The sequence below is a fragment of the Oncorhynchus mykiss genome, chromosome 11 (genome assembly GCF_057628025.1).
Source record: "Oncorhynchus mykiss isolate SJ-2025 chromosome 11, ASM5762802v1, whole genome shotgun sequence".
NCBI lineage: Eukaryota > Metazoa > Chordata > Actinopteri > Salmoniformes > Salmonidae > Oncorhynchus > Oncorhynchus mykiss.
This window is the reverse complement of record NC_143032.1, coordinates 82,582,132-82,609,302: the sequence shown is the minus strand read 5'-3', so window position 1 is coordinate 82,609,302 and position 27,171 is coordinate 82,582,132. Positions and strand designations below refer to the sequence as shown.

The 27,171-nt window shown below is 44.8% G+C and overlaps 3 protein-coding genes across 6 annotated transcripts in view; 1 reads left to right on the top strand and 2 right to left on the bottom strand.

Moving 5' to 3' along the window:
• The window catches only part of tmem175 (transmembrane protein 175), a 74,105-nt gene extending 67,985 nt beyond the window's left edge, over positions 1–6,120 (bottom strand). The window contains exons 1-2 of one of the 3 annotated variants that reach the window (XM_036936506.2): positions 5,985–6,120; positions 132–170 (exon numbers count right to left, since the gene is read on the bottom strand). Coding sequence is in view for 2 of the 3 variants with exons in the window: in XM_036936504.2 (XP_036792399.1) it covers positions 132–170; positions 901–1,101 (240 nt within the window). In the remaining variant the exon portion in view is untranslated. Of the gene's footprint in view, positions 1–131; positions 171–449; positions 548–900; positions 1,307–5,984 lie in introns of those variants that run through there. The other 2 variants (XM_036936504.2, XM_036936505.2) reach the window with 2 other exon arrangements.
• On the top strand, positions 4,611–6,601 carry LOC149979894 (interferon-induced GTP-binding protein MxB-like). Its single transcript, XM_090191252.1, has 2 exons — positions 4,611–5,213; positions 5,996–6,601. The coding sequence occupies exons 1-2, from the start codon at positions 5,058–5,060 to the stop codon at positions 6,215–6,217; spliced, it is 378 nt and encodes a 125-aa protein (XP_090047378.1). The 5' UTR covers positions 4,611–5,057; the 3' UTR covers positions 6,218–6,601.
• rasgef1ba (RasGEF domain family, member 1Ba) overlaps positions 6,347–27,171 on the bottom strand; it is a 70,335-nt gene continuing 49,510 nt past the window's right edge. Inside the window, exons 10-14 of one of the 2 annotated variants that reach the window (XM_036936503.2) lie at positions 23,282–23,377; positions 15,255–15,350; positions 13,852–13,975; positions 13,003–13,075; positions 6,347–9,478 (exon numbers count right to left, since the gene is read on the bottom strand). In XM_036936503.2, coding sequence (XP_036792398.2) covers positions 9,454–9,478; positions 13,003–13,075; positions 13,852–13,975; positions 15,255–15,350; positions 23,282–23,377 — 414 coding nt within the window. In that variant the 3' untranslated portion in view covers positions 6,347–9,453. Of the gene's footprint in view, positions 9,479–13,002; positions 13,076–13,467; positions 13,642–13,851; positions 13,976–15,254; positions 15,351–23,281; positions 23,378–27,171 lie in introns of those variants that run through there. The other variant, XM_090191249.1, reaches the window with a different exon arrangement.

The window sequence follows — 27,171 nt, the reverse complement described above, 5'->3', positions numbered from 1 at the left end:
GTTTTTGGAACGGATTCCTGTTGGAACGTTCCACAAATTATACCCACCCTATTATTGGTCATATTCTATATATGTTATCACGTTATTAGCCTACATATATATTATAGCGTAACTAACCAGGTTTTACCTACCTCGTTATCTTGGACCTTTGTGTGTGCAACAGGTAATATCTGCAAATACATAGATAACATCAAATCTAATTGTATTTGTCACATGCTTCGTACACAACAGTGAAATACGTACATACGAGTAATTTTCCAACAATGCAGAGTTAAAGATAAAACATTAAAATAAAAATGTTTTTAAATAGTCCAACGGTGATTAGCTTGTTGCTCCATTTCAATAAATATCGAGGGTCTTATTCAGGTGACATGATGATCGACGCTTGGCTGCCGCTTGACAAATAATAACAATCAAATCAAGCTAGCTAGACTATTACCCGCACGTACCAAGATCAGAGTGGGCACATTCTCTATATAACGCAACATGTCGTGACAAAACCATCAGTAGAGTTGAAAATGCGATAGAAACACATTTCATTGATATATATTTTGTATTCCGTACATGGGAATCGAAACGCAAAAGTTATGTGCACTACGTCATCACGCACACGCTTTTAATTCACAACAGGTCAATTTGATGGAAACATCTCTGGTGGGAAAATGTTCATTGTTTTTATGCGTATTTTTGAATATTCGCATGAAAATCTGTCACCAATTGGATGGAAACATGGCTAATGGCTGCCATGTTCACCCTATTTTGGATATTTGAGGGTTTAGGAGTTGACATAGCCCCTCTTGTAATTGATTTGATATCGATAGTTAATAGACTGCTACCAAGCTAGAAATGCACATTATGTCCACAGAGTTTATCAAAAGGTCCCTGCCTCTCCCTACCTACCATAACAGTGGCTATGATTGAGATGAGCGCGTCACTGTATGCCAGCAGCCGGTGGGAAGACTGCGTACTACTGTGTCCATCCCTCTCCGACGGTGTAACACTCTCCATGAACGAAGAGCCATGACTTCTTAATATCCTCTTCTTCTCCATCTCCTCGTCAACGTGATGCTCTATGATCTCGGTGTCGCCGTTTTCTCCCATTTTATCCGGTAACAGCACGATTCAAGTGACAAACGGGGTGGACGGGCGGCGGAGCTGCAAACATCCGAGCACGGGATCTTTGTTTGCAAATAAGAATGACAGCTGAGCTGAGTGAGATCGTGAAGATACCGGAAGAGCCCGTTTAATGGCAAGGCAGCCTTGGGAAGTACTGCGCAGATGCATGATTTGAGATAAACGAATCCTCAAATCAGAACTATTCAAGGAAGTGATTAACCTAACGTAGCTGGCAGGAAGTGACAAAAACACTCCGCATGTGCGTTGGCCAAAAGGCTACTACATAATTTAAAGATAAAAATGTGTATGAAATAAACAATATGCTTATGCGTACGTTATAGACGTGCTTCAAACCGCCAGACATGTAGTCTATTCATCCACTTGATCCCATCATTTTGGGTGCGTTCCAGGTGATCTTTATTGCAGTCAAACTGCAGAAGACCAGATCACACAAAAACGTCTAAGGAACCAAACACCACATTAGCTTATGACAGAGCATTTTCTTCTGAGATATGACCAATGACTTAGTGATGAATGGTCAGTGATGACCTCACTAGTCCAGGTGTGTGTGTGTGTGTCAAATGGCGCTCTATATACACGTGTTTAGCAGATGTTATTGCGGTGGTAGCAAAATGCGTTAGAGCAATCCTTTTGACTAGAGCCTTGTGGGACCTAGTTGACCTTTAGTAATTAAATATCTAGTTTTCACGTCAGACACTCACATCTCCTTAGTTTTTCTCCTGTCTGATGTGACAGTTTCCTGTCTTTAAGAGGTTAAAAAAAAACTCTCTCACGGAGAGCTGTATGTCAGTGTAGAGAAACACACTGTAACATATACACAACCAAGATAACAGAGATGACAGTGTTTGTCAGGGGATTCTGAAGTCCAAGAGGTTGAAACAAACCTTTCTGACGATTCGGCAACATATGTCAATACGAAGACCAACGAGCAGAAAACCGACAAGTGGCCCAGAAATCCATTTCTTTATATGTTGTAATATCCGATATGTTGGTGTTGTGTTTTCACATTGCTACAGGTTAAAAAAAAGAAATGTATTGAGATAATTAATTTTACCTTATTATTCAATATATTCTGACTTGTATCAAGTTTTTAAGAATGAAATAAAAACATATATATCAGTGGGTTAAGAATCAGAGGTGTGTATTTGTGGATGCCAAGCTTCTCCAAATATTTGACCAATGCATTTAAAAATATATATATATATATTTATCTTAAGTCTCTTGTGTTTTCATAATTTTTAGTCAATTAGCAAGTGGCTGAATCTCACCAGAGAAAGGGAAACAGCTGTCTCGGTATGTGTAGCTCATGTATCTGATGCTGTCTGGACAGGGAAACAGCGCCCCCTCTGTCTCGGTATGTGTAGACCATGTATCTGATGCTGTCTGGACAGGGAAACAGCGCCCCCTCTGTCTCGGTATGTGTAGCTCATGTATCTGATGCTGTCTGGACCAAAAGAGTAGGACATGTTGCCGCAGTAGTATTTGATTGATTGATGCGAGCAAACATTTGGCCTCACTTGATTAAAAAATGTATATAAAATTAGCCAATCAGCATTGGGTTGTCCTGGTGAAGCACTCACCTCCCAGGGGAAGCCAGTTTGGATTTGGCTTCACACCAATCAAATCACTTCCTAAGCAAAATGTAATTTTTTTTTAAAAACGTGTCTGTTTCTGGTCTGCTTGTGTTGATGTCCTGCAGTAGCTAGCTTGTGTTGATGTCCTGCAGTAGCTAGCTTGTGTTGATGTCCTGCAGTAGCTAGCTTGCTAAATTGTCCCTTTCGTAAGCCATGGATGGAGATGTGGATTTGACTTAATTCTCTGTACAGGCCAATGATTATAACGGCGATGCTGATCTAACCATAAATTGATAATGTTGTGCCACTGGCCTGAGACGTTTGAAGTTCAATATGTAACCTAGTAGTCGCACGTTAAACTAGCTAGCTAACTTAGCTGGTTCATTGTTGCCCATGCCAGGAAATTAGGCTACTAAGCATTTTAGCTACGTAACCTATGACAACAAAAACAAAAAATGTGTACTAGTAACCGGAAGGTTGCAAGTTCAAACCATATTTTTTGTATTTTTTTAAACCTTTAAACCTATTTAACTAGGCAAGTCAGTAAAGAACAAATGACATCTAGGAACAGTGGGTTAACTGCCTGTTCAGGGGCAGAATGACAGATTTGTACCTTGTCAGCTCGGAGGTTTGAACTTGCAACGTTCCGGTTACTAGTCCAAGATTGACATTTCTTGCAGCGTAGTAATGCTTAATCTGTGTTTTTGGAAACTGGCCTTGTGTCTTGTTGAAGTCAGTAACTCCACTCCAACTATGTAACAGTATAACTTTAGACCGTCCCCTCGCCCATACCCGGGCGCGAACCAGGGACCCTCTGCACGCTTCAACAACAGTCACCCACGAAGCATCGCTCCACAAAAGCCGTGGCCCTTGCAGAGCAAGGGGAACCACTACTTCAAGGTCTCAGAGCAAGTGACGTCACCGATTGAAACGCTATTTAGCGCTGCACCACCGCTAACTAAGCTAGCCGTTTCACATCCGTTACACATGTTCAGTGATGCAGGGTCTGAGTCCCAAATGACACCCTATTCCCTATACACTCCATTTGACCAGAACACTATGAGACCCGGGTCAGAAGTAATGCGCTCCATAGGGAATAGGGTGCCATTTGGGTTGAACAGAATCATACATTTAAAGGCGTTCGGCGGATTCTGCATTCACGGTAAACGGTGAATACGTCAGCTCAATCGGAAGTTGTATTTAAATGGCAATTACGAATTGAATCGAGCTGAACATCCACAATACAGATTGAATAGAGCTGAACATCCACAATACAGATTGAATAGAGCTGAACATCCACAATACAGATTGAATAGAGCTGAACATCCACAATACAGATTGAATAGAGCTGAACATCCACAATACAGACTGAATAGAGCTGAACATCCACAATACAGATTGAATAGAGCTGAACATCCACAATACAGATTGAATAGAGCTGAACATCCACAATACAGATTGAATAGAGCTGAACATCCACAATACAGATTGAATAGAGCTGAACATCCACAATACAGATTGAATAGAGCTGAACATCCACAATACAGATTGAATAGAGCTGAACATCCACAATACAGATTGAATAGAGCTGAACATCCACAATACAGATTGAATAGAGCTGAACATCCACAATACAGATTGAATAGAGCTGAACATCCACAATACAGACTGAATAGAGCTGAACATCCACAATACAGATTGAATAGAGCTGAACATCCACAATACAGATTGAATAGAGCTGAACATCCACAATACAGACTGAATAGAGCTGAACATCCACAATACAGATTGAATAGAGCTGAACATCCACAATACAGATTGAATAGAGCTGAACATCCACAATACAGATTGAATAGAGCTGAACATCCACAATACAGATTGAATAGAGCTGAACATCCACAATACAGATTGAATAGAGCTGAACATCCACAATACAGATTGAATAGAGCTGAACATCCACAATACAGATTGAATAGAGCTGAACATCCACAATACAGATTGAATAGAGCTGAACATCCACAATACAGATTGAATAGAGCTGAACATCCACAATACAGATTGAATAGAGCTGAACATCCACAATACAGATTGAATAGAGCTGAACATCCACAATACAGATTGAATAGAGCTGAACATCCACAATACAGACTGAATAGAGCTGAACATCCACAATACAGATTGAATAGAGCTGAACATCCACAATACAGATTGAATAGAGCTGAACATCCACAATACAGATTGAATCGAGCTGAACATCCACAATACAGATTGAATAGAGCACTTACTCTTTGTTTGAACTCAAAGAAAAACATTGAAAACATCCAGGAATGGCAGTCAAACATAGTGATGAAGAGGATCGAGGAGCAGTTTCAAATGGAGATGCAGGTCTACACACAGGATGATATCTTCTTTGAAACATTGAATCCTGAGGAGGAAACCCCAGACTGCTCCTGTTACGACACCAGGAGCAAATACCCTGAGCTGCTCAAGGCATACTATGAGGTAGAATGCACTGCCAACTGGGCACAGACGTCAATTCAAACGTCTATTCCACGTTGGTTCAACGTCATTTCCTCGAAATGAGGTGGAAACAACGTCGATTCAACCAGTGTGTGAGTTTCAACTTGGAGATATAAAGTACACTAGCTACGTGCAGAAGGATATATACCAGGATGAAAATCATGCAGCATCTAACAGTTATTGCGCAAACTCCAGTTAATCTGACTGGATAAATAGAAAAACGGCTTAATGTCCAGAATTTCACAGCATCCCTTTAACTTTAGTGGTTAAAATACCCATCGTCACAAATTAACCCCTAACATCCCCAACAACTGATTGCTAGCTCTAAAGTTAACACGCTAGTTCTGACAATCTTGGTTAACCCAGAACTAAAAGTCTCACGTAATTGGTCAACTGCTCAATGAAGTTCTGAGTCCAAACGCGTTAAGAGAAGCGATGCAGTGATCGAGGCGCTCCATCATCTCTCTCTTTAGAAATCACGGGACATTTACGAGCCGAATGACCCCTACCCCTTCCCGAAATACAAAAACAAATGCTAACGTCTGTGAAATCGTGATTTGTCTAAATAACCAGTGATAAAAAAACAAGCACTGGAACTATTGCTGCTCGTTGTCCAATAGTATAAAGACAGACCTATGGTACCATTCATGTTTACGTAGTCTGGCCACGAGATTAGCCCCGAAAAAACAGAGAATTGTCAGTCTTCACTCCAGGTCTCACTTAAACTTTCTTTTCCTCTCCTCTCCCGCCTACCTCTCTCTCAGATCGTGGTGCAGCGACTGGCGGACCAGGTGCCCATGCTGATCCGTTACTTCATCCTGAAGGAGTCAGCCAGGATCCTTTGCATTAAAATGTTGGGCCTGCTGAACAGCGATGACTTGGACGAGATGCTGACGGAGGAATCAGAGATTGGCCGAAGAAGATCAGCCTTACGGTCCCGTGTGGAGCGTCTTGGACTGGCCAATGACAAGATCAGTAGCCTATGAGAACAGTGGGTTTTTGACAATGCCAAAAATCTGAGATTTTGTCACAAAATATTAGTTTAAGTATAACCTGATTCAATTTTACACAAAAATGTTTTGATATCATTCCTATTTTACAAATGGTCTACAGACAGGCAAAATACACTGTTTTATTTGAAGAGGCAGTAATGGCCTAATGCAATGTCTTTAAATAATAATAATGATGATGATGATGATGATGATGATGATGATGATGATGACGACGAAGCTATATCTTGTCTATTCCTATTCAACAGAAATGTGAGTAAAATGATTCCCTAGTCTCAAAATGTTTCCAGATCAAAAACTCATGAATTGTGAATAATAACCTCATTAAAAAAGGTAGGGGCAGCTTCAGTATATTCTCTACCAGTAGTCCATTGTCAGTGATTATAGGGTTAATATAGCACCTAACCACCATAACGGATAGAGAGATTCCTTCGTCAACTCAGGTTGATACAAGGTCAAACCATGAAATATGTCAATTCACATGGAAATTGAATTAGTCTGATAGGTAATAATCATGAACAGATTCCTCCATTAACTTAAGCATTTTTTAAATTAACTTTGTCACTTTCTCTTCTAACAACGAACTCAGTAATAAAACAGGTGATCTATTCCAGCTTAACAGTCCAAATACAAAAACACAGATAAACACAGGGAAAACAGAAGTCTTTACACAGTCAAACCACAATATCACGTAGAGAGGAGAAACTGCAAAAGACAAGGCAACGCTATAGGTCAGTCAATGGCCGCGTTCCAGAACGACTACATTGCAGACGCCTGGACAGATATCATCTTAGCCACGCCTACAATGTAGTGGGCCTGGAACGTGACCAATATGTTTTAACTTCAAAGTGTATACTAGAATCCTAAAAATGAAGTGTTCTCATACAAACCTGATCAAAAAATAATCAGTTTAGGGCAAAATCTAATAACAATGAAATGTACCTAGTACAAAATGATATAACAAATACAATAAAATATTTGTAAATATCCATAATATTAAAAAACAACGACTACAGAGAGGATCATAAATAAAACAAATATGATGAAAACAATAATATGAAGAAGTACAACCTATGAGGAAGAACGTTTGATCCAGCATTAACTGAGGAAAAAAAATGTCCAACTCCTCAGCTCACACACAATCTCCACTATTACATAAATCAACTCATTCACTGGCTCAACTCTGCTCCGCCACAGCACTTACTTAACTCAACCACAAGGGGGCGATACAACCGCATTGCATTTCTATACTATGGGGCATAGTGGTTAGGCACGCCACTATCACAGGATGGATAATCTTGAGTGCTTGAAGCGTTACAGCACAGGACAGTCCTCCAAAGCTATATTTATTCCATCAAAGTGGCTGGTTAGTGGCAGAACACCAAAACACTGATTATCTGGAGCATACTGGTTAGTGGCAGAACACCATAACACTGATTATCAGGAACATACTGGTTAGTGGCAAAACACCATAACACTGATTATCAGGAACATACTGGTTAGTAGCAGAACACCAAAACACTGATTATCAGGAGCATACTGGTTAGTGGCAGAACACCATAACACTGATTATCAGGAACATACTGGTTAGTGGCAGAACACCATAACACTGATTATCAGGAACATACTGGTTAGTAGCAGAACACCAAAACACTGATTATCAGGAGCATACTGGTTAGTGGCAGAACACCATAACACTGATTATCAGGAACATACTGGTTAGTAGCAGAACACCATAACACTAATTATCAGGAACATACTGGTTAGTGGCAGAACACCAAAACACTGATTAGGAACTGCTGGTGTCCCAAATAGCACACTATTCTTTATATCAGTGTTTCTCAAACTCGGTCCCGGGGACTTCAGGGGTGGACGTTAATACCAACTTAACATCCCCACCCACCCCTCTGTTTCTGCTCATGGCTGAGTGTCCCATTGATAAAGGATGAGAGGAGAAGGAAGGTGTCGCTTCCTGTTGTAGAGTATCACAAAGCTTTTATACAAACAAAATAATGGACATCATGTTTCCAATCCAATGCACTCAGTGCATTGTAAACATATTGAGCAGTAAAGTTCTCAGTGCTTGGCCGACCACACCAACTGGAGCAAGAGAGTCACGTATAATGGTACATGTGACACACATACACACACAAATAAACATTAGCTTCATATTTTCTATACCAACACTGCTGTTCGTTAGCTTTGACACCATTATACAGTATACTGATTCCCAGTAAACACAATGCTGGCTTTTTAAAGAGAGAGAGAGAGAGAGAGAGACAAATAAAGAGAGAGAGAGACAAAGAGAGAGAGAGAGAGACAAAGAGAGAGAGACACAGAGAGAGAGAGAGACAAAGAGAGAGAGACAGACAAAGAGAGACACAGAGAGAGAGAGAGAGACACAGAGAGAGAGAGAGAGACAAAGAGAGAGAGAGAGAAAGAGAGACAGAGAGAGAGAGACAAAGAGAGAGAGACAGACAAAGAGAGACAGAGAGAGAGAGAGAGACACAGAGAGAGAGAGAGAGACAAAGAGAGAGAGAGAGAAAGAGAGACAGAGCGAGAGAGACAAAGAGAGAGAGACAGACAAAGAGAGACAGAGAGAGAGAGAGAGAGAGAGAGACAAAGAGAGAGAGAGAGAAAGAGAGAGACAGACAAAGAGACACACAGAGAGAGAGAGAGAGAAAGGGAGAGAGAGAGAGACACAGAGAGAGAGAGAGAGAGAGAGAGAGAGAGAAGCCTGTTCGTTGTACACGTTAGGACTGAATCAGTTGGCCATCCAGCAGCCAACACTCAACTCCTGTAGAAAGTCAAATACATCTTCAAAATATCTGGAGATTTTTATCAACAGTGTCACCCGGTGTAAATACACGGTGTGTTTTGTTACGTTTTCAGCAGTCGCCAAAAGGACAACAAAAAAACATTTCCCTGGACTTTCCTCTCCTCCTCACGATGGTCGTAACTTATTATTTATTTGTTTAAAAAAATAATAAAGTATAGAAATTCATTCAAAAGAGATGAAAAAAGTTTTCCTGGAAACATACAACATGAAGAAGACCAAACTCTCCATGACCGGAGAACAGAACAGTTCCTGATCTGCTAAACAGAACAGGTCAGATTGTTGTTTCCCATCCAAACAGGAATTATGTTATTTGGACATCCCCCACAGTGCTTTGTTGTCAGACTGGGTTGACTTGGTTCCTCCTTCAGAAACTCTAGACTCTACTTAGCAGAGTAGATCTGTGGAATGAGAGAGACAGACATCTGATTCAGTGATAATGTCTGAGAAGCTGCTGATTGGAGGATAGATATATTGGCGTGGATGTTAGGCCTGAGACAAAGCCATTATATCCTCCCAACACCAGCTTCGAGGGCATTATCAGTTTTATACAACAGGGTAACCAACATATTCAAACAATGATTGACCTACAGTACCAGTCAAAAGATTGGATACAGCTACCCATTCAAGGGTTTCTCTTTATTTTGACTGTTTTATACATTGTAGAATAATAGTGAAGACATCAAAACTATGAAATAACACATATGGAATCACGTAGTAACCAAAAAAGTTACAAATCAAAATGTATTTTATATTTGAGATTCTTCAAAGTACACCTGTGGCATTCTCTCAACCAGCTTCACGGGGTAGTCACCTGGAATGCATTTCAATTAACAGGTGTGCCTTGTTAAATGTTAATTTGTGAAATTTCTTTCCTTCTTAATGTGTTTGAGCCAATCAGTTGTGTTGTGACAAGGTAGGGCTGGTATACAGAAGACAGCCCTATTTGGTAAAAGACCAAGTCCATATGATGATGTGATGTATTTATTATGGCAAGAACAGCTCAAATGAGCAAAGAAAAATGACAGTCCATCATTACTTTAAGACATGAAGGTCAGTCAATATAGAACATTTCAAGAACTTTGAAAGTTTCTTCAAGTGCAGTCGCAAAAACCATCAAGCGCTACGATGAAACTGTCTCTCATGAGGACCGTCACAGGAAAGGAAGACCCAGAGTTACCTCTGCTACAGAGGATAAGTTCATTAGAGTCACCAGCCTCAGAAATTGCAGCACAAATAAATGCTTCACAGAGTTCAAGAAACAGACACATCTCAACATCAACTGTTCAGAGGAGACTGCGTGAATCAGGCCTTCATGGTCGAATTGCTGCAAAGAAACCACTACTAAAGGACACCAATAATAAGAAGACACTTGCCTGGGCCAAGAAACACGAGCAATGAACATTAGATTAGGTGAACGGATTATCTCCGCATGTGTGGTTCTCACTGTGAAGCATGGAGGAGGTGGTGTGGGGGTGCTTTACTGGTGACACCGTCTGTGATGCATTTAGAATTCAAGACACACATAACCAGCATGGCTACCACAGCATTCTGCATTGAAACGCCATCCCATCTGGTTTGTGCTTAGTGGGACTATCATTTGTTTTTCAACAGGACAATGACCCAACACACCTACAGGCTGTGTAAGGGCTATTTGACCAAGAAGGAGAGTGATGGAGTGCTGCATCAGATGACCTGGCCTCCACAGTCACCCAACCTCAACCCAATTGAGATGGTTTGGGATGAGTTGGACGGCAGAGTGAAGGAAAAGCAGCCAACAAGTGCTCAGCATATGTGGGAACTCCTTCAAGACTGTTGGAAAAGCATTCCTCATGAAGCTGGTTGAGAGAATGCCAAGAGTGTGCAAAGTTGTCATCAATGCAAAGGGTGACTACTTTGAAGAATCTAAAATATAGTTGGATTTGTTTAACACTTTTTTTTGGTTACTACATGATTCCATATGTGTTATTTCATAGTTTTCTACAATGTTGAAAATAGTTTTTTTTTTTAAGAAAACCCCTTGAATGAGTAGCTGTGTCCAAACTTTTGACTGGTACTGTATATTCATTAAAAAATTGATTTTGATTAATTTATTCATCCTATTTCATCCTTCCACAAGATAAAGTCTCAACGCTAATTTAGGGTTGCTACCCAAGCCGGCTGGTCGTTCGTTCAATTGGTTCGGTTGCCAGAGACGCAACCCAGTCGTTCATTATAAATGTACCGTTGCCCTTGCTTACTAGCTAGCCAACGTTGGCTAACACAGTCAGGTCAAACAGTGCAGCCAGAATAACAGTAAAGTAGCTGCATTTCTGTTTGTTTAACTTGTTTCCTAGTTAATTTTGGGGGGGATACATCCATAACAATGAGCTAATGACGTGCGATTTCGCGTGTCATAGAGCATTTGCTTTCTTGCCAGGTCACTGTTCAGAAGAGATAGCCAACTATATAGCTAACACAACCACTTCAAACTGAAGCTGGAATGACAGCAAACTAGCTGCATTTAATGTTTTCCTATTGACATTTATTAATATATATCCATAACAAATAATACAGGGTCATGATTGGCTGGCTGAGAAAAGCTGCCTGTCTGTCTCGTCCCGACACCTACACGTTCATTACTATGGGACAGCTGGAAGATCGAATTACAATATTGAAACAATGTTGCACGTCAGAGACAGACAGCAAGGTTTTACAAATCTCCGCTGTTGAAAACCAATTGCTCGTCTAAAAGAAATGTGAGATAATGTCTAGATGCTTTTTATAGTGGAGATCAAGTTTATAAATTGCCTGGCTGGGCCGTTAAGACATTGGATTGCGCTGTCAGATGGAACAGAGTAAATAGGCATTTTAACGTCATAGATTTAGCCGGTGGTAACTTGTGGAATAGACACCAGCTGGAATGCGGTTTTAACCAATCAGCATCCAGGATTAGACCCAGTCTGGAGTCTCAGTGGGGGGAGAAAGAGAAGCTACACCAGTCTGGAGTCTCAGTGGGGGGAGAGAGAGAAGCTACACCAGTCTGGAGTCTCAGTGGGGGGAGAAAGAGAAACTACACCAGTCTGGAGTCTCAGTGGGGGGAGAGAGAGAGAAACTACACCAGTCTGGAGTCTCAGTGGGGGGAGAGAGAGAGAAACTACACCAGTCTGGTGTCTCAGTGGGGGGAGAGAGAGAGAAACTACACCAGTCTGGAGTCTCAGTGGGGGGAGAGAGAGAAACTACACCAGTCTGGAGTCTCAGTGGGGGGAGAGAGAGAGAAACTACACCAGTCTGGAGTCTCAGTGGGGGGTAGAGAGAGAAACTACACCAGTCTGGAGTCTCAGTGGGGGGAGAAAGAGAAACTACACCAGTCTGGTGTCTCAGTGGGGGGAGAGAGAGAGAAACTACACCAGTCTGGGGTCTCAGTGGGGGGAGAGAGAGAGAAACTACACCAGTCTGGAGTCTCAGTGGGGGGAGAGAGAGAAACTACACCAGTCTGGAGTCTCAGTGGGGGAGAGAGAGAAACTACACCAGTCTGGAGTCTCAGTGGGGGGAGAAAGAGAAACTACACCAGTCTGGAGTCTCAGTGGGGGGAGAGAGAGAAACTACACCAGTCTGGAGTCTCAGTGGGGGGAGAAAGAGAGAAACTACACCAGTCTGGAGTCTCAGTGGGGGGAGAGAGAGAGAAACTACACCAGTCTGGTGTCTCAGTGGGGGGAGAAAGAGAGAAACTACACCAGTCTGGAGTCTCAGTGGGGGGAGAGAGAGAAACTACACCAGTCTGGAGTCTCAGTGGGGGGAGAGAGAGAAACTACACCAGTCTGGAGTCTCAGTGGGGGGAGAGAGAGAAACTACACCAGTCTGGAGTAATGGGACAGATTTTGTCGCATTGGGACTGACCCTAGGGGTACACGCGTACAAACATCACCCCGGGGAGGGTACATACCTCAAAGACTTCCATCTGTCCTTCTCCATATTATTCTCAGGGCCTTCACTGTCATAGGAGGCCAGACACAGAGCTGAGAGGAGAGAGAGAACAGAGAGAACCATCAGCATCACTGTCATAGGAGGCCAGACACAGAGCTGAGAGGAGAGAACAGAGAGAACCATCAGCATCACTGTCATTGGAGGCCAGACACAGAGCTGAGAGGAGAGAGAACCATCAGCATCACTGTCATTGGAGGCCAGACACAGATCTGAGAGGAGAGAGAACCACCAGCATCACTGTCATAGGAGGCCAGACACAGAGCTGAGAGGAGAGAGAACCATCAGCATCACTGTCATAGGAGGCCAGACACAGAGCTGAGAGGAGAGAGAGAACAGAGAGAACCATCAGCATCACTGTCATAGGAGGCCAGACACAGAGCTGAGAGGAGAGAACAGAGAGAACCATCAGCATCACTGTCATTGGAGGCCAGACACAGAGCTGAGAGGAGAGAGAACCATCAGCATCACTGTCATTGGAGGCCAGACACAGAGCTGAGAGGAGAGAGAACCACCAGCATCACTGTCATAGGAGGCCAGACACAGAGCTGAGAGGAGAGAGAACCATCAGCATCACTGTCATAGGAGGCCAGACACAGAGCTGAGAGGAGACAGAACGTCATATCCACATTATCATACAGCACATACAACCTGGAGGAGAACACTGAACGTTGAAGTATAGCGGACATATCTAGCGTACTCTTTCCTGAGTTGATTTAGTTTAAAATGATATAATAATTTTGGTACATTGAACTTATACAACGTAAGAGCAGCATTGTGGAGTTAAGGGGGAGATGAGGGGTGTACATACTGTCCTCGCTGAAGACCGGTGCGGTGAGCAGATACTGGAGGATCTTACGGTCCTTCTCAAACGGACACTCCACCTTCTTCCAAACCATGAACTCGCTGACCCGCTTCGCCATCTCCCAGAATTTCTGAAAAACAACAATAAAACATGAATGCAACGTTGACCCAACATAGATGAATGCAACGTTGACCCAACATAGATGAATGCAACGTTGACCCAACATAGAGGAATGCAATGTTGACCCAACATAGATGAATGCAACGTTGACCCAACATAGATGAATGCAATGTTGACCCAACATAGATGAATGCAACGTTGACCCAACATAGATGAATGCAACGTTGACCCAACATAGATGAATGCAACGTTGACCCAACATAGAGGAACGCAACGTTGACCCAACATAGATGACTGTCTGCCCTGATGACTTGTCTGCCCTGATGACTGTCTGCCCTGATGACTGTCTGCCCTGATGACTGTCTGCCCTGATGACTGTCTGCCCTGATGACTGTCTGCCCTGATGACTGTCTGCCCTGATGACTGTCTGCCCTGATGACTGTCTGCCCTGATGACTGTCTGCCCTGATGACTGTCTGCCCTGATGACTGTCTGCCCTGATGACTGTCTGCCCTGATGACCGTCTGCCCCGATGACCGTCTGCCCCGATGACCGTCTGCCCCGATGACTTGTCTGCCCCGATGACTTGTCTGCCCCGAAGACTTGGCTGCCCTGATGACTGTCTGCCCTGATGACTGTCTACCCTGATGACTTGCCTGCCCTGATGACTGTCTGCCCCGATGACTGTCTGCCCCGATGACTGTCTGCCCCGATGACTGTCTGCCCCGATGACTGTCTGCCCCGATGACTTGTCTGCCCCGATGACTTGTCTGCCCTGATGACTTGTCTGCCCTGATGACTTGCCTGCCCTGATGACTGTCTGCCCTGATGACTGTCTGCCCTGATGACTGTCTGCCCTGATGACTGTCTGCCCTGATGACTGTTTTCTAGACTATGTATACGGTCTCCAATGATAAAGTCTTAATTCCACTGCAGTGCAGATGTCTTACTTCCTCATTCTCTGTCAGTTATTGGGGAAGAAAAAATAAAAATAAAGTCCTTTTCCGTTACTATGTACTGTAAATATGTTGGTGTGCAAACGGTCTCCTTTTAGCAATGGGACATTTCTGAAACTGCTGGATCTGGGTTACGTAACAACCTTACTTCATCTTATTACTGAGGTGGACAAACCCTTGTCAAAATGTAAACCTCAGTAGTGAACCAAACCCTCCCCCGAAAAAATATTATTCATAAAAACACAAGGTCATTCTGGAAGTCTCTGGTGGGCCAAACTAATTTGGCCAAGTTTGGGGATTTCCTTACAAACAACAAGCTGTTTCCCAAACGCACCTCAAAGTTTACATGGCCATTCTGCATCCTGTTGGAACATCCCTCGTTCAGGAAATAGATGTCTTTGATCAGTAGGCTGAAGAACGGGATGACGATCTGAGAGAGAAGATAGAGAAGAGAGAAGATAGAGAGATGAGAGAGAACAGAAAGAGAAGAGAGAGAGAACAGAAAGAGAAGAGAGATGAGAGAGAACAGAAAGAGAAGAGAGGAGAATTTAAAACAGCAGTCAGGTTACAGGAGTCAGGTTACAGGGGTCAGGTTACAAGGGGTCAGGTTACAGGGGTCAGGTTACAGGAGTCAGGTTACAGGAGTCAGGTTACAGGGGTCAGGTTACAGGGGTCAGGTTACAGGAGTCAGGTTAATGTAATGAGGTTTACATGTTAATCATCACAAAAACACCTGTCAACAAATTCCCTACTTCACCCAGAGAGAGACGTCAGGAGGTGCTGAGCAGGTTTTCAGATCACCATCCCTTCAATCATTCAGAGCCACGTCACCACAGAGCTTTAGGTAACAGAGAGGTTTGGGTTGGCCCTATCCCAGGCATCAGGTAACAGAGAGGTTTGAGTTGGCCCTATCCCAGGCATTAGGTAACAGAGAGGTTTGAGTTGGCCCTATCCCAGGCATTAGGTAACAGAGAGGTTTGAGTTGGCCCTATCCCAGGCTTTAGGTAACAGAGAGGTGTGAGTTGGCCCTATTCCAGGCTTTAGGTAACAGAGAGGTTTGAGTTGGCCCTATCCCAGGCTTTAGGTAACAGAGAGGTTTGAGTTGGCCCTATCCCAGGCATTAGGTAACAGAGAGGTTTGAGTTGGCCCTATCCCAGGCATCAGGTAACAGAGACACACACACGGTCCACACCATGGTTCACACACAACGAGAACAGTGTCTGTTCTAACCACTCTGGTCTGGTGGAGAGATGGACAGGATAGTTCCTAACCACTCTGGTCTGGTGGAGAGATGGACAGGATCGTTCCTAACCACTCTGGTCTGGTGGAGAGATGGACAGGATCGTTCCTAACCACTCTGGTCTGGTGGAGAGATGGACAGGATCGTTCCTAACCACTCTGGTCTGGTGGAGAGATGGACAGGATAGCTCCTAACCACTCTGGTCTGGTGGAGAGATGGACAGGATAGTTCCTAACCACTCTGGTCTGGTGGAGAGATGGACAGGATAGTTCCTAACCACTCTGGTCTGGTGGAGAGATGGACAGGATAGTTTCTAACCACTCTGGTCTGGTGGAGAGATGGACAGGATAGTTCCTAACCACTCTGGTCTGGTGGAGAGATGGACAGGATAGTTCCTAACCACTCTGGTCTGGTGGAGAGATGGACAGGATAGTTCCTAACCACTCTGGTCTGGTGGGTGGAGAGATGGACAGGATAGTTCCTAACCACTCTGGTCTGGTGGAGAGATGGACAGGATAGTTCCTAACCACTCTGGTCTGGTGGGTGGAGAGATGGACAGGATAGTTCCTAACCACTCTGGTCTGGTGGGTGGAGAGATGGACAGGATAGTTCCTAACCACTCTGGTCTGGTGGGTGGAGAGATGGACAGGATAGTTCCTAACCACTCTGGTCTGGTGGGTGGAGAGATGGACAGGATAGTTCCTAACCACTCTGGTCTGGTGGGTGGAGAGATGGACAGGATAGTTCCTAACCACTCTGGTCTGGTGGGTGGAGAGATGGACAGGATAGTTCCTAACCACTCTGGTCTGGTGGGTGGAGAGATGGACAGGATAGTTCCTAACCACTCTGGTCTGGTGGGTGGAGAGATGGACAGGATAGTTCTAGCAGGACATGTTGCCTTGACTAAATAAAATAAAATAAACAAATCTTCAATTTGCAACTGATTGCAACTGAATCAAATCGAGTGCTGGTCTGTGTTCCATTGTTATGTGATTGACTGTTGGCTTCAAGCACCTTTCACTGTTATTCCACAAGAGGAGAGCGTTGAGCGCATTGCAGCCCATCGGGAGCTTGACAGCAGAACAGAGGAAGCGGTTTACTGGTTTACTCAATGGGAGACGGAGGGTTTGTTAGGTAACATAGCATAGAAATAGATTGACTAGAACAGACATTACCATCCAAGTCAATGTTATGTGATGGGTGTTGATTCTATTTCAATATGTAACATCCTAGAAGATGCCTCTCGCCCAAATATCCACTGTCCTTTTCATTGCCTACTTTCTACTTTCCTATCAACGGTAATCTCTTATATAAACTGGATCAGAGAGAACATAAGAACATGAGAACATAAGAACATGAGAACATGAGAACTCTTTCCATGCCATTGTGCTAAAACAATTATATACACAGTACCAGTCAAAAGTTTGGACACAGCTACTCATTCAAGGGTTTTCCTGTAGTTTTACTATTTTCTACATTGTAGAATAATAGTGGAGACATCAAAACTATGAAATAACACATTATGGAATCATGTAGTAACCAAAAAAAAGTGTTACACAAATCAAACTATATTTTAGATTTGAGATTCTTCAAAGTAGCCATCCTTGGCCTTGATGACAGTTTTGCACACTCTTGGCATTCTCTCAACCAGCTTCACCTGGAATGCTTTTCCAACCGTCTCGAAGGAGTTCCCACATATGCTGAGCACTTGTTGGATGCTTTCCTTCACTCTGCGATCAAACTCATCCCATACCATCTCAACTGGGTTGAAGTCGGGTGATTGTGGAGGCCAGGTCATCTGATGCAGCACTCAATCACTCTCCTTCTTGGTCAAATAGCCCAAATACTAATTGAGTGTATGTAAACTTCTGACCCACTGTGATGTGATGAAAGAAATAAAAGCTGAAATAAATAATTATCTCTACTATTATTCTGACATTTCACATTCTTAAAATAAAGTGGTGATCCTAACTGACCTAAAACAGGGAATTTTTACTAGGATTAAATGTCAGGAATTAGATCAAAATGAAAAAGACAGGGGGGACCAGGAAAACAGGCCAGCTCTGTGAGGGAATACAGGCCAGCTCTGTGAGGGAATACAGGCCAGCTCTGTGAGGGAATACAGGCCAGCTCTGTGAGGGAATACAGGCCAGCTCTGTGAGGGAATACAGGCCAGCTCTGTGAGGGAATACAGGCCAGCTCTGTGAGGGAATACAGGCCAGCTCTGTGAGGGAAAACAGGCCAGCTCTGTGAGGGAATACAGGCCAGCTCTGTGAGGGAATACAGGCCAGCTCTGTGAGGGAAAACAGGCCAGCTCTGTGAGGGAAAACAGGCCAGCTCTGTGAGGGAATACAGGCCAGCTCTGTGAGGGAATACAGGCCAGCTCTGTGAGGGAAAACAGGCCAGCTCTGTGAGGGAAAACAGGCCAGCTCTGTGAGGGAATACAGGCCAGCTCTGTGAGGGAAAACAGGCCAGCTCTGTGAGGGAATACAGGCCAGCTCTGTGAGGGAACAGTGTAATACAGTGTGCGATGAAGCACTGATCAACAACCATGTGACGTTCCGCTTGAGTTTTATATCAACTGCTCCTCAACTGCCCAACGTGTCATTCTAATCAAATTGAATAAAGTAAACAACACAGAATGTACCAAATGATGTCAGTCTTTCTGCTCTCTCTCTGCTCTCTCTCTGCTCTCTCTCTGCTCTCTCTCTGCTCTCTCTCTGCTCTCTCTCTGCTCTCTCTCTGCTCTCTCTCTGCTCTCTCTCTGCTCTCTCTCTGCTCTCTCTCTGCTCTCTCTCTGCTCTCTCTCTGCTCTCTCTCTGCTCTCTCTCTGCTCTCTCTCTGCTCTCTCTCTGCTCTCTCTCTGCTCTCTCTCTGCTCTCTCTCTGCTCTCTTTCTGCTCTCTCTCTGCTCTCTCTCTGCTCTCTCTCTGCTCTCTCTCTGCTCTCCGTGACACTGAGGCCCCTCTGTAAACCCAGAACAGCTCTGAACAGAGGACAGAGGACAAAGTGGGAGAATGAGAGGAGAGAAAACATGTTGTATAAACAACATTACCACAAGACCAGTGCCCCCCCCCCCCCACAAAGAAAGTCCACATCTGCTATGGCGTGTGCAGGGCTCTAAATTATACACATTTTGTAATTGGTAGCACTAGTGCTCCATACTTTAAAAAGTTAGCAGCACAACATAAAAATGTAGGAGCACCAGAAAAAAAAAAAAGTTTTCTTTTTGACATTGATTGAGATATAGCCTATATCAACGGTATTCAACTGTTACCTTAAAAGAGGTACGGGGCCTGTTGGCTTCCTGTTCTACCTGATCATTAATTGTACACACCTGGTATCGTGTCCCAAGTCTAAAACAGTCCCTGTTTAGAGGGGAACAATGAAGAAAATAAGAAAAATTAGTGGAACTGGCTTCGAGGTCCAGAGATGAGTATGAGGAGCCTATATCTAGATATGTTGTGCCCCTATGCCCCAATATGTTGTGCCCCTAGGAACTAATATGTTGTGCCCCTAGGAACTAATATGTTGTGCCCCTAGGAACTAATATGTAACTCAAATACATTTTTTTTTTTTAAGCTAAAAAAATGTTGATACAAATATCAGTCATTGAAATTAAAAAGTCATTTGTGGAATGTTAGGTTTCTACATGATATAAAATCCCTATTTTTCCTATTGAGACGGTTACACAGAAAACACTGTCCCTTTAAGAGCATCATGTTATGAGATGACAACATGTAAGAGATATGTCATTTCCTGAAGAAGCTGTCCCTTTTCCTTTCTGTGTCCCAAATGTTTGGATATACTGATAAAGTTACCAGGTTGTTAGCTAGCTAGCTAAGAAGGTAAAACGTTCAAATCCCCAAACTGACAAGGTACAAATCTGTCATTCTGCCACGGAACAGGCAGTTAACCCACTGTTCCTAGACCAGTTAACCCACTGTTCCTAGACCAGTTAACCCACTGTTCCTAGGCCGTCATTGAAAATAACAATTTGTTCTTAACTGACTTGCCTAGTTAAATAAATATGCAAACCAAACTGGTTGTACTTTAGAGCCCTGGGGACATGTGTAAATATACTTGTTTTTATTTGACCCATAAACAAACCCTCATTAGATGAAGAAGTCACAAGAACAAGAAGGAACATTCCAGTGTTCTGCCTGGGAATTTGGAACATTCCAGTGTTCTGCCTGGGAGTTTGGAACATTCCAGTGTTCTGCCTGGGAGTTTGGAACATTCCAGTGTTCTGCCTGGGAGTTTGGAACATTCCAGTGTTCTGCCTGGGAGTTTGGAACATTCCAGTGTTCTGCCTGGGAGTTTGGAACATTCCAGTGTTCTGCCTGGGAGTTTGGAACATTCCAGTGTTCTGCCTGGGAGTTTTGAACATTCCAGTGTTCTGCCTGGGAGTTTGGAACATTCCAGTGTTCTGCCTGGGAATTTGGAACATTCCAGTGTTCTGCCTGGGAGTTTGGAACATTCCAGTGTTCTGCCTGGGAGTTTGGAACATTCCAGTGTTCTGCCTGGGAGTTTGGAACATTCCAGTGTTCTGCCTGGGAGTTTGGAACATTCCAGTGTTCTGCCTGGGAGTTTGGAACATTCCAGTGTTCTGCCTGGGAATTTGGAACATTCCAGTGTTCTCCCTGGGAATTTGGAACGTTCCAGTGTTCTGCCTGGGAGTTTGGAACATTCCAGTGTTCTGCCTGGGAATTTGGAACATTCCAGTGTTCTCCCTTGGAGTTTGGAACATTCCAGTGTTCTGCCTGGGAATTTGGAACATTCTGTCTTATGACCCCCTCACTGTCTGTCTGAGCAGCCAACCCGGGCTCTTCAACACATTTCCACACACATTTCCACACACATAGCTAAATCCCCCTCTCCCCTCCTCCCTTCCCTAAAAGAAACACTCAGCTAACCCATTAAACGTTGACAGTGAACCCTTAGCTAACCCAATCATATTGACACTGCTTGAGCCAACCGTCAACTGAGAGAGAGAGAGAGAGACAGAGAACATTATGTGAGCTGGCAGGCGGCCATGTTTCTTTTTCCATTCCTGAAAAGGAACTGAACATATTTCTGACGGATTAGTAAATGAGGCCCTTCACGTTGTCTCTCTGACGTCAATACCAGAACCAGCTCTCAGCTGACCTATTCATGGCTTCACCTTTTGACTTATCTGCTTCAGAGTTCTTGTTATGTATGATGTCCCAACTGAACCGAAGACCTCAAGAGTTCATTGTGTTTTAGTGCCAATAACACGACAACACTGAGCAGAGATAACAAGATCGAAGCAGACCAACCGATGGCCACACTGTAGTGCCGTTCTGGAATGTTTATCAAGTTCTTCTCATTCCCAACAAATTCCCTCCACTTGTTTTCTGGTTACATGAAAGACACTGACGATACAGACCTCCACTTTATGTAATAATTAATTGCTGCTTATCAGTTGTGAGAGAGACGGACTGTTTGTTAGTCTTCTGGGCCAAGTAGAGCACAGTGTGTGTCAAACACTTCAAAAACAGCCGTTTTACTTTTTTTACATAAATGTCAGAAACATTTTAATTGGTGCAGCTGGACAAATCACACACTTAGTGGGTTCTGGGATAATTCAGACAGCCAAAGGGAACAGAGAAATGGGTTCTGGGATAATTCAGACAACCAGAGAGAACAGAGAAATGGGTTCTGGGATCATTCAGACAACCAGAGAGAACAGAGAAATGGGTTCTGGGATAATTCAGACAGCCAGAGAGAACAGAGAAATGGGTTCTGGGATAATTCAGACAACCAGAGAGAACAGAGAAATGGGTTCTGGGATAATTCAGACAACCAGAGAGAACAGAGAAATGGGTTCTGGGATAATTCAGACAACCAGAGAGAACAGAGAAATGGGTTCTGGGATAATTCAGACAGCCAGAGAGAACAGAGAACGTTCCCACCATTTGGAGAGATCAGAATCTACATCAGAATCACTAAACTGTCTCGGTCTGAAATGGAGGGGTGGCGGGTTTAGAGAGGCGGGCCAGTAACTAGGGGGTTGGGGGTTTAGAGAGGTGGGCCAGTAACTGGGGGGTTGGGGGTTTAGAGAGGCGGCCAGTAACTGGGGGGGTTGGGGGTTTAGAGAGGCGGGCCAGTAACTGGGGGGGTTGGGGGTTTAGAGAGGCGGGCCAGTAACTGGGGGGTTGGGGGTTTAGAGAGGCGGGCCAGTAACTGGGGGGTTGGGGGTTTAGAGAGGCGGGCCAGTAACTGGGGGGTTGGGGGTTTAGAGAGGCCGGCCAGTAACTGGGGGGTTGGGGGTTTAGAGAGGCGGGCCAGTAACTGGGGGGTTGGGGGTTTAGAGAGGCGGGCCAGTAACTGGGGGGTTGGGGGTTTAGAGAGGCGAGCCAGTAACTGGGGGGTTGGGGGTTTAGAGAGGCGAGCCAGTAACTGGGCGGTTGGGGGTTTAGAGAGGCAGGCCAGTAACTGGGGGGTTGGGGGTTTAGAGAGGCGAGCCAGTAACTGGGGGGTTGGGGGTTTAGAGAGGAGAGCCAGTAACTGGGGGGTTGGGGGTTTAGAGAGGCGAGCCAGTAACTGGGCGGTTGGGGGTTTAGAGAGGCAGGCCAGTAACTGGGGGGTTGGGGGTTTAGAGAGGCGAGCAAGTAACTGGGGGGTCGGGGGTTTAGAGAGGCGAGCCAGTAACTGGGGGGTTGGGGGTTTAGAGAGGCGAGCCAGTAACTGGGCGGTTGGGGGTTTAGAGAGGCAGGCCAGCTACTTAGAGGGTTGAGGGTTGAATCCAAGGGCTGATGAGGAAAAATCTGCCTGAAGAGACTCCACAACTGAAGGCATCAGGATCAGCGTCTCAGAAAAGATGTCCTGATCTTGGATCAGATCCACCCTGTCCGTGTCATCTTATTCATTACAATCTAAAAAAAAAAAAAACGCAACACTGTTCCTAGATCTGCTCACCGGCTCTAAGATACCTTATAAATACAGGCCTTGAATCTCAGATGCGTGTGAATGTATCGAAAGTATGTATTTTTTTTCTCCATCTGAGCTCTTTGAGTGTTCTCCTTTATGTTCAAGCTTTCTACTCCGTTAGCCAGCAGATGTGCGTTTATTTTTCTTCTAGAATGTATGGAAGCTCACCTTCTCTCTAGTGCTGTTGGCTGTTCTGGACCTCTGCGTCGCTCCTCTAAACGCTGTTCTGTAGTTGTAGAAGTTACCGGAAGGATCCATCTGGAGCTGGAGAGAAAGATTAGCATTATAACGCCAGTATAGCAGCCGGATTTCAATTTTGTATTTATTTATTTAACCCGGCAAAGTTAGTTAAAGAACAGAGCTCACTAATGAACGAAACAGAGTCCGACACATTCCTGTGGGAACACAATGAGGCGACCATCTATTACCCCGGGCCAAACCCTAACACGGACGACCATGGGCAAAAAAATTGTGCGCCGCCCTATGGGACTCCCAATCACAACCGGTTGTGTGATACAGCCTGGAATCGAACCAAGGTCTGTAGTGACGACCTCTAGCACTGAAATGCTGTGCCACTCTGATAGCTCTCAGATGAAATATTGGTTCTAACTACATCTTCAGACAGTGAGATGGAGATCCTATGATTCAGTTCATCTTTGAGTTCATCTTCCTCATCATATGAGGCGGCAGCGTAGCCTAGTGGTTAGAGGGTTGGACTAGTAACCAGCAGGTAGCCTAGTGGTTAGAGCGTTGGACTAGTAACCAGCAGGTATAGCCTAGTGGTTAGAGGGTTGGACTAGTAACCAGCAGGTAGCCTAGTGGTTAGAGCGTTGGACTAGTAACCAGCAGGTATAGCCTAGTGGTTAGAGCGTTGGACTAGTAACCAGCAGGTAGCCTAGTGGTTAGAGCGTTGGACTAGTAACCAGCAGGTATAGCCTAGTGGTTAGAGCGTTGGACTAGTAACCAGCAGGTAGCCTAGTGGTTAGAGCGTTGGACTAGTAACCAGCAGGTAGACTAGTGGTTAGAGGGTTGGACTAGTAACCAGCAGGTAGCCTAGTGGTTAGAGTGTTGGACTAGTAACCAGCAGGTAGCCTAGTGGTTAGAGCGTTGGACTAGTAACCAGCAGGTATAGCCTAGTGGTTAGAGTGTTGGACTAGTAACCAGCAGGTAGCCTAGTGGTTAGAGCGTTGGACTAGTAACCAGCAGGTAGCCTAGTGGTTAGAGCGTTGGACTAGTAACCAGCAGGTAGCCTAGTGGTTAGAGCGTTGGACTAGTAACCAGCAGGTAGACTAGTGGTTAGAGGGTTGGACTAGTAACCAGCAGGTAGCCTAGTGGTTAGAGTGTTGGACTAGTAACCAGCAGGTAGCCTAGTGGTTAGAGCGTTGGACTAGTAACCAGCAGGTATAGCCTAGTGGTTAGAGTGTTGGACTAGTAACCAGCAGGTAGCCTAGTGGTTAGAGCGTTGGACTAGTAACCAGCAGGTAGCCTAGTGGTTAGAGCGTTGGACTAGTAACCAGCAGGTATAGCCTAGTGGTTAGAGGGTTGGACTAGTAACCAGCAGGTATAGCCTAGTGGTTAGAGGGTTGGACTAGTAACCAGCAGGTAGCCTAGTGGTTAGAGTGTTGGACTAGTAACCAGCAGGTAGCCTAGTGGTTAGAGTGTTGGACTAGTAACCAGCAGGTATCCTAGTGGTTAGAGGGTTGGACTAGTAACCAGCAGGTAGCCTAGTGGTTAGAGTGTTGGACTAGTAACCAGCAGTTAGCCTAGTGGTTAGAGCGTTGGACTAGTAACCAGCAGTTAGCCTAGTGGTCAGAGCGTTGGACTAGTAACCAGCAGTTAGCCTAGTGGTCAGAGCGTTGGACTAGTAACCAGCAGGTATAGCCTAGTGGTCAGAGCGTTGGACTAGTAACCAGCAGTTAGCCTAGTGGTCAGAGCGTTGGACTAGTAACCAGCAGGTAGCCTAGTGGTTAGAGGGTTGGACTAGTAACCAGCAGGTAGCCTAGTGGTTAGAGGGTTGGACTAGTAACCAGCAGGTATAGCCTAGTGGTTAGAGGGTTGGACTAGTAACCAGCAGGTAGCCTAGTGGTTAGAGTGTTGGACTAGTAACCAGCAGGTAGCCTAGTGGTTAGAGTGTTGGACTAGTAACCAGCAGGTATCCTAGTGGTTAGAGGGTTGGACTAGTAACCAGCAGGTAGCCTAGTGGTTAGAGGCAGGTAGCCTAGTGGTTAGAGTGTTGGACTAGTAACCAGCAGGTAGCCTAGTGGTTAGAACGTTGGACTAGTAACCAGCAGGTAGCCTAGTGGTTAGAGTGTTGGACTAGTAACCAGCAGGTAGCCTAGTGGTTAGAGTGTTGGACTAGTAACCAGCAGGTATCCTAGTGGTTAGAGTGTTGGACTAGTAACCAGCAGGTAGCCTAGTGGTCAGAGTGTTGGACTAGTAACCAGCAGGTAGCCTAGTGGTCAGAGGGTTGGACTAGTAACCAGCAGGTATAGCCTAGTGGTTAGAGGGTTGGACTAGTAACCAGCAGGTAGCCTAGTGGTTAGAGTGTTGAATCTGACAATTAATCTTAATGGTTGTACAGTCGTCTCAAATAAAACTGTGAAGGACCTCGGCGTTACTCTGGACCCTGATCTCTCTTTTGAAGAACATATCAAGACCATTTCAAGGACAGCTTTTTTCCATCTACGTAACATTGCAAAAATCAGGAACTTTCTGTCCAAAAATGATGCAGAAAAATTAATCCATGCTTTTGTCACTTCCAGGTTAGACTACTGCAATGCTCTACTTTCCGGCTACCCGGATAAAGCACTAAATAAACTTCAGTTAGTGCTAAATACGGCTGCTAGAATCCTGACTAGAACCAAAAAATTTGATCATATTACTCCAGTGCTAGCCTCTCTACACTGGCTTCCTGTCAAAGCAAGGGCTGATTTCAAGGTTTTACTGCTAACCTACAAAGCATTACATGGGCTTGCTCCTATCTATCTCTCTGATTTGGTCCTGCCGTACATACCTACACGTACGCTACGGTCACAAGACGCAGGCCTCCTAATTGTCCCTAGAATTTTTAAGCAAACAGCTGGAGGCAGGGCTTTCTCCTATAGAGCTCCATTTTTATGGAACGGTCTGCCTACCCATGTCAGAGACGCAAACTCGGTCTCAACCTTTAAGTCTCTACTGAAGACTCATCTCTTCAGTGGGTCATATGATTGAGTGTAGTCTGGCCCAGGAGTGGGAGGGTGAACGGAAAGGCTCTGGAGCAACGAACCACCCTTGCTGTCTCTGCCTGGCCGGTTCCCCTCTTTCCACTGGGATTCTCTGCCTCTAACCCTATTACAGGGGCTGAGTCACTGGCTTTACTGGGGCTCTCTCATGCCGTCCCTGGAGGGGGTGCGTCACCTGAGTGGGTTGAGTCACTGATGTGGTCATCCTGTCTGGGTTGGCGCCCCCCCCCCCCCCCCCCTTAAGTTGTGCCGTGGCGGAGGTCTTTGTGGGCTATACTCAGCCTTGTCTCAGGATGGTATGTTGGTGGTTGAAGATATCCCTCTAGTGGTGTGGGGGCTGTGCTTTGGCAAAGTGGGTGGGGTTATATCCTTCCTGTTTGGCCCTGTCCGGGGGTGTCCTCGGAGTGGGCCACAGTGTCTCCTGACCCCTCCTGTCTCAGCCTCCAGTATTTATGCTGCAGTAGTTTATGTGTCGGGGGGCTAGGGTCAGTTTGTTATATCTGGAGTACTTCTCCTGTCCTATTCGGTGTCCTGTGTGAATCTAAGTGTGCGTTCTCTAATTCTCTCCTTCTCTCTTTCTCTCTCTCGGAGGACCTGAGCCCTAGGACCATGCCCCAGGACTACCTGACATGATGACTCCTTGCTGTCCCCAGTCCACCTGGCTGTGCTGCTGCTCCAGTTTCAACTGTTCTGCCTTATTATTATTCGACCATGCTGATCATTTATGAACATTTGAACATCTTGGCCATGTTCTGTTATAATCTCCACCCGGCACAGCCAGAAGAGGACTGGCCATCCCACATATGCTCTCTCTAATTCTCTCTTTCTTTCTCT

Excerpts from the sequence above, each read along its gene's own strand:
- LOC149979894 (XM_090191252.1), top strand. The coding sequence starts at position 5,058 with ATGAAGAGGATCGAGGAGCAGTTTCAAATGGAGATGCAGGTCTACACA. Across the intron at positions 5,214-5,995 it reads TGCTCAAGGCATACTATGAG|ATCGTGGTGCAGCGACTGGC; the intron begins GTAGAATGCACT and ends CCTCTCTCTCAG.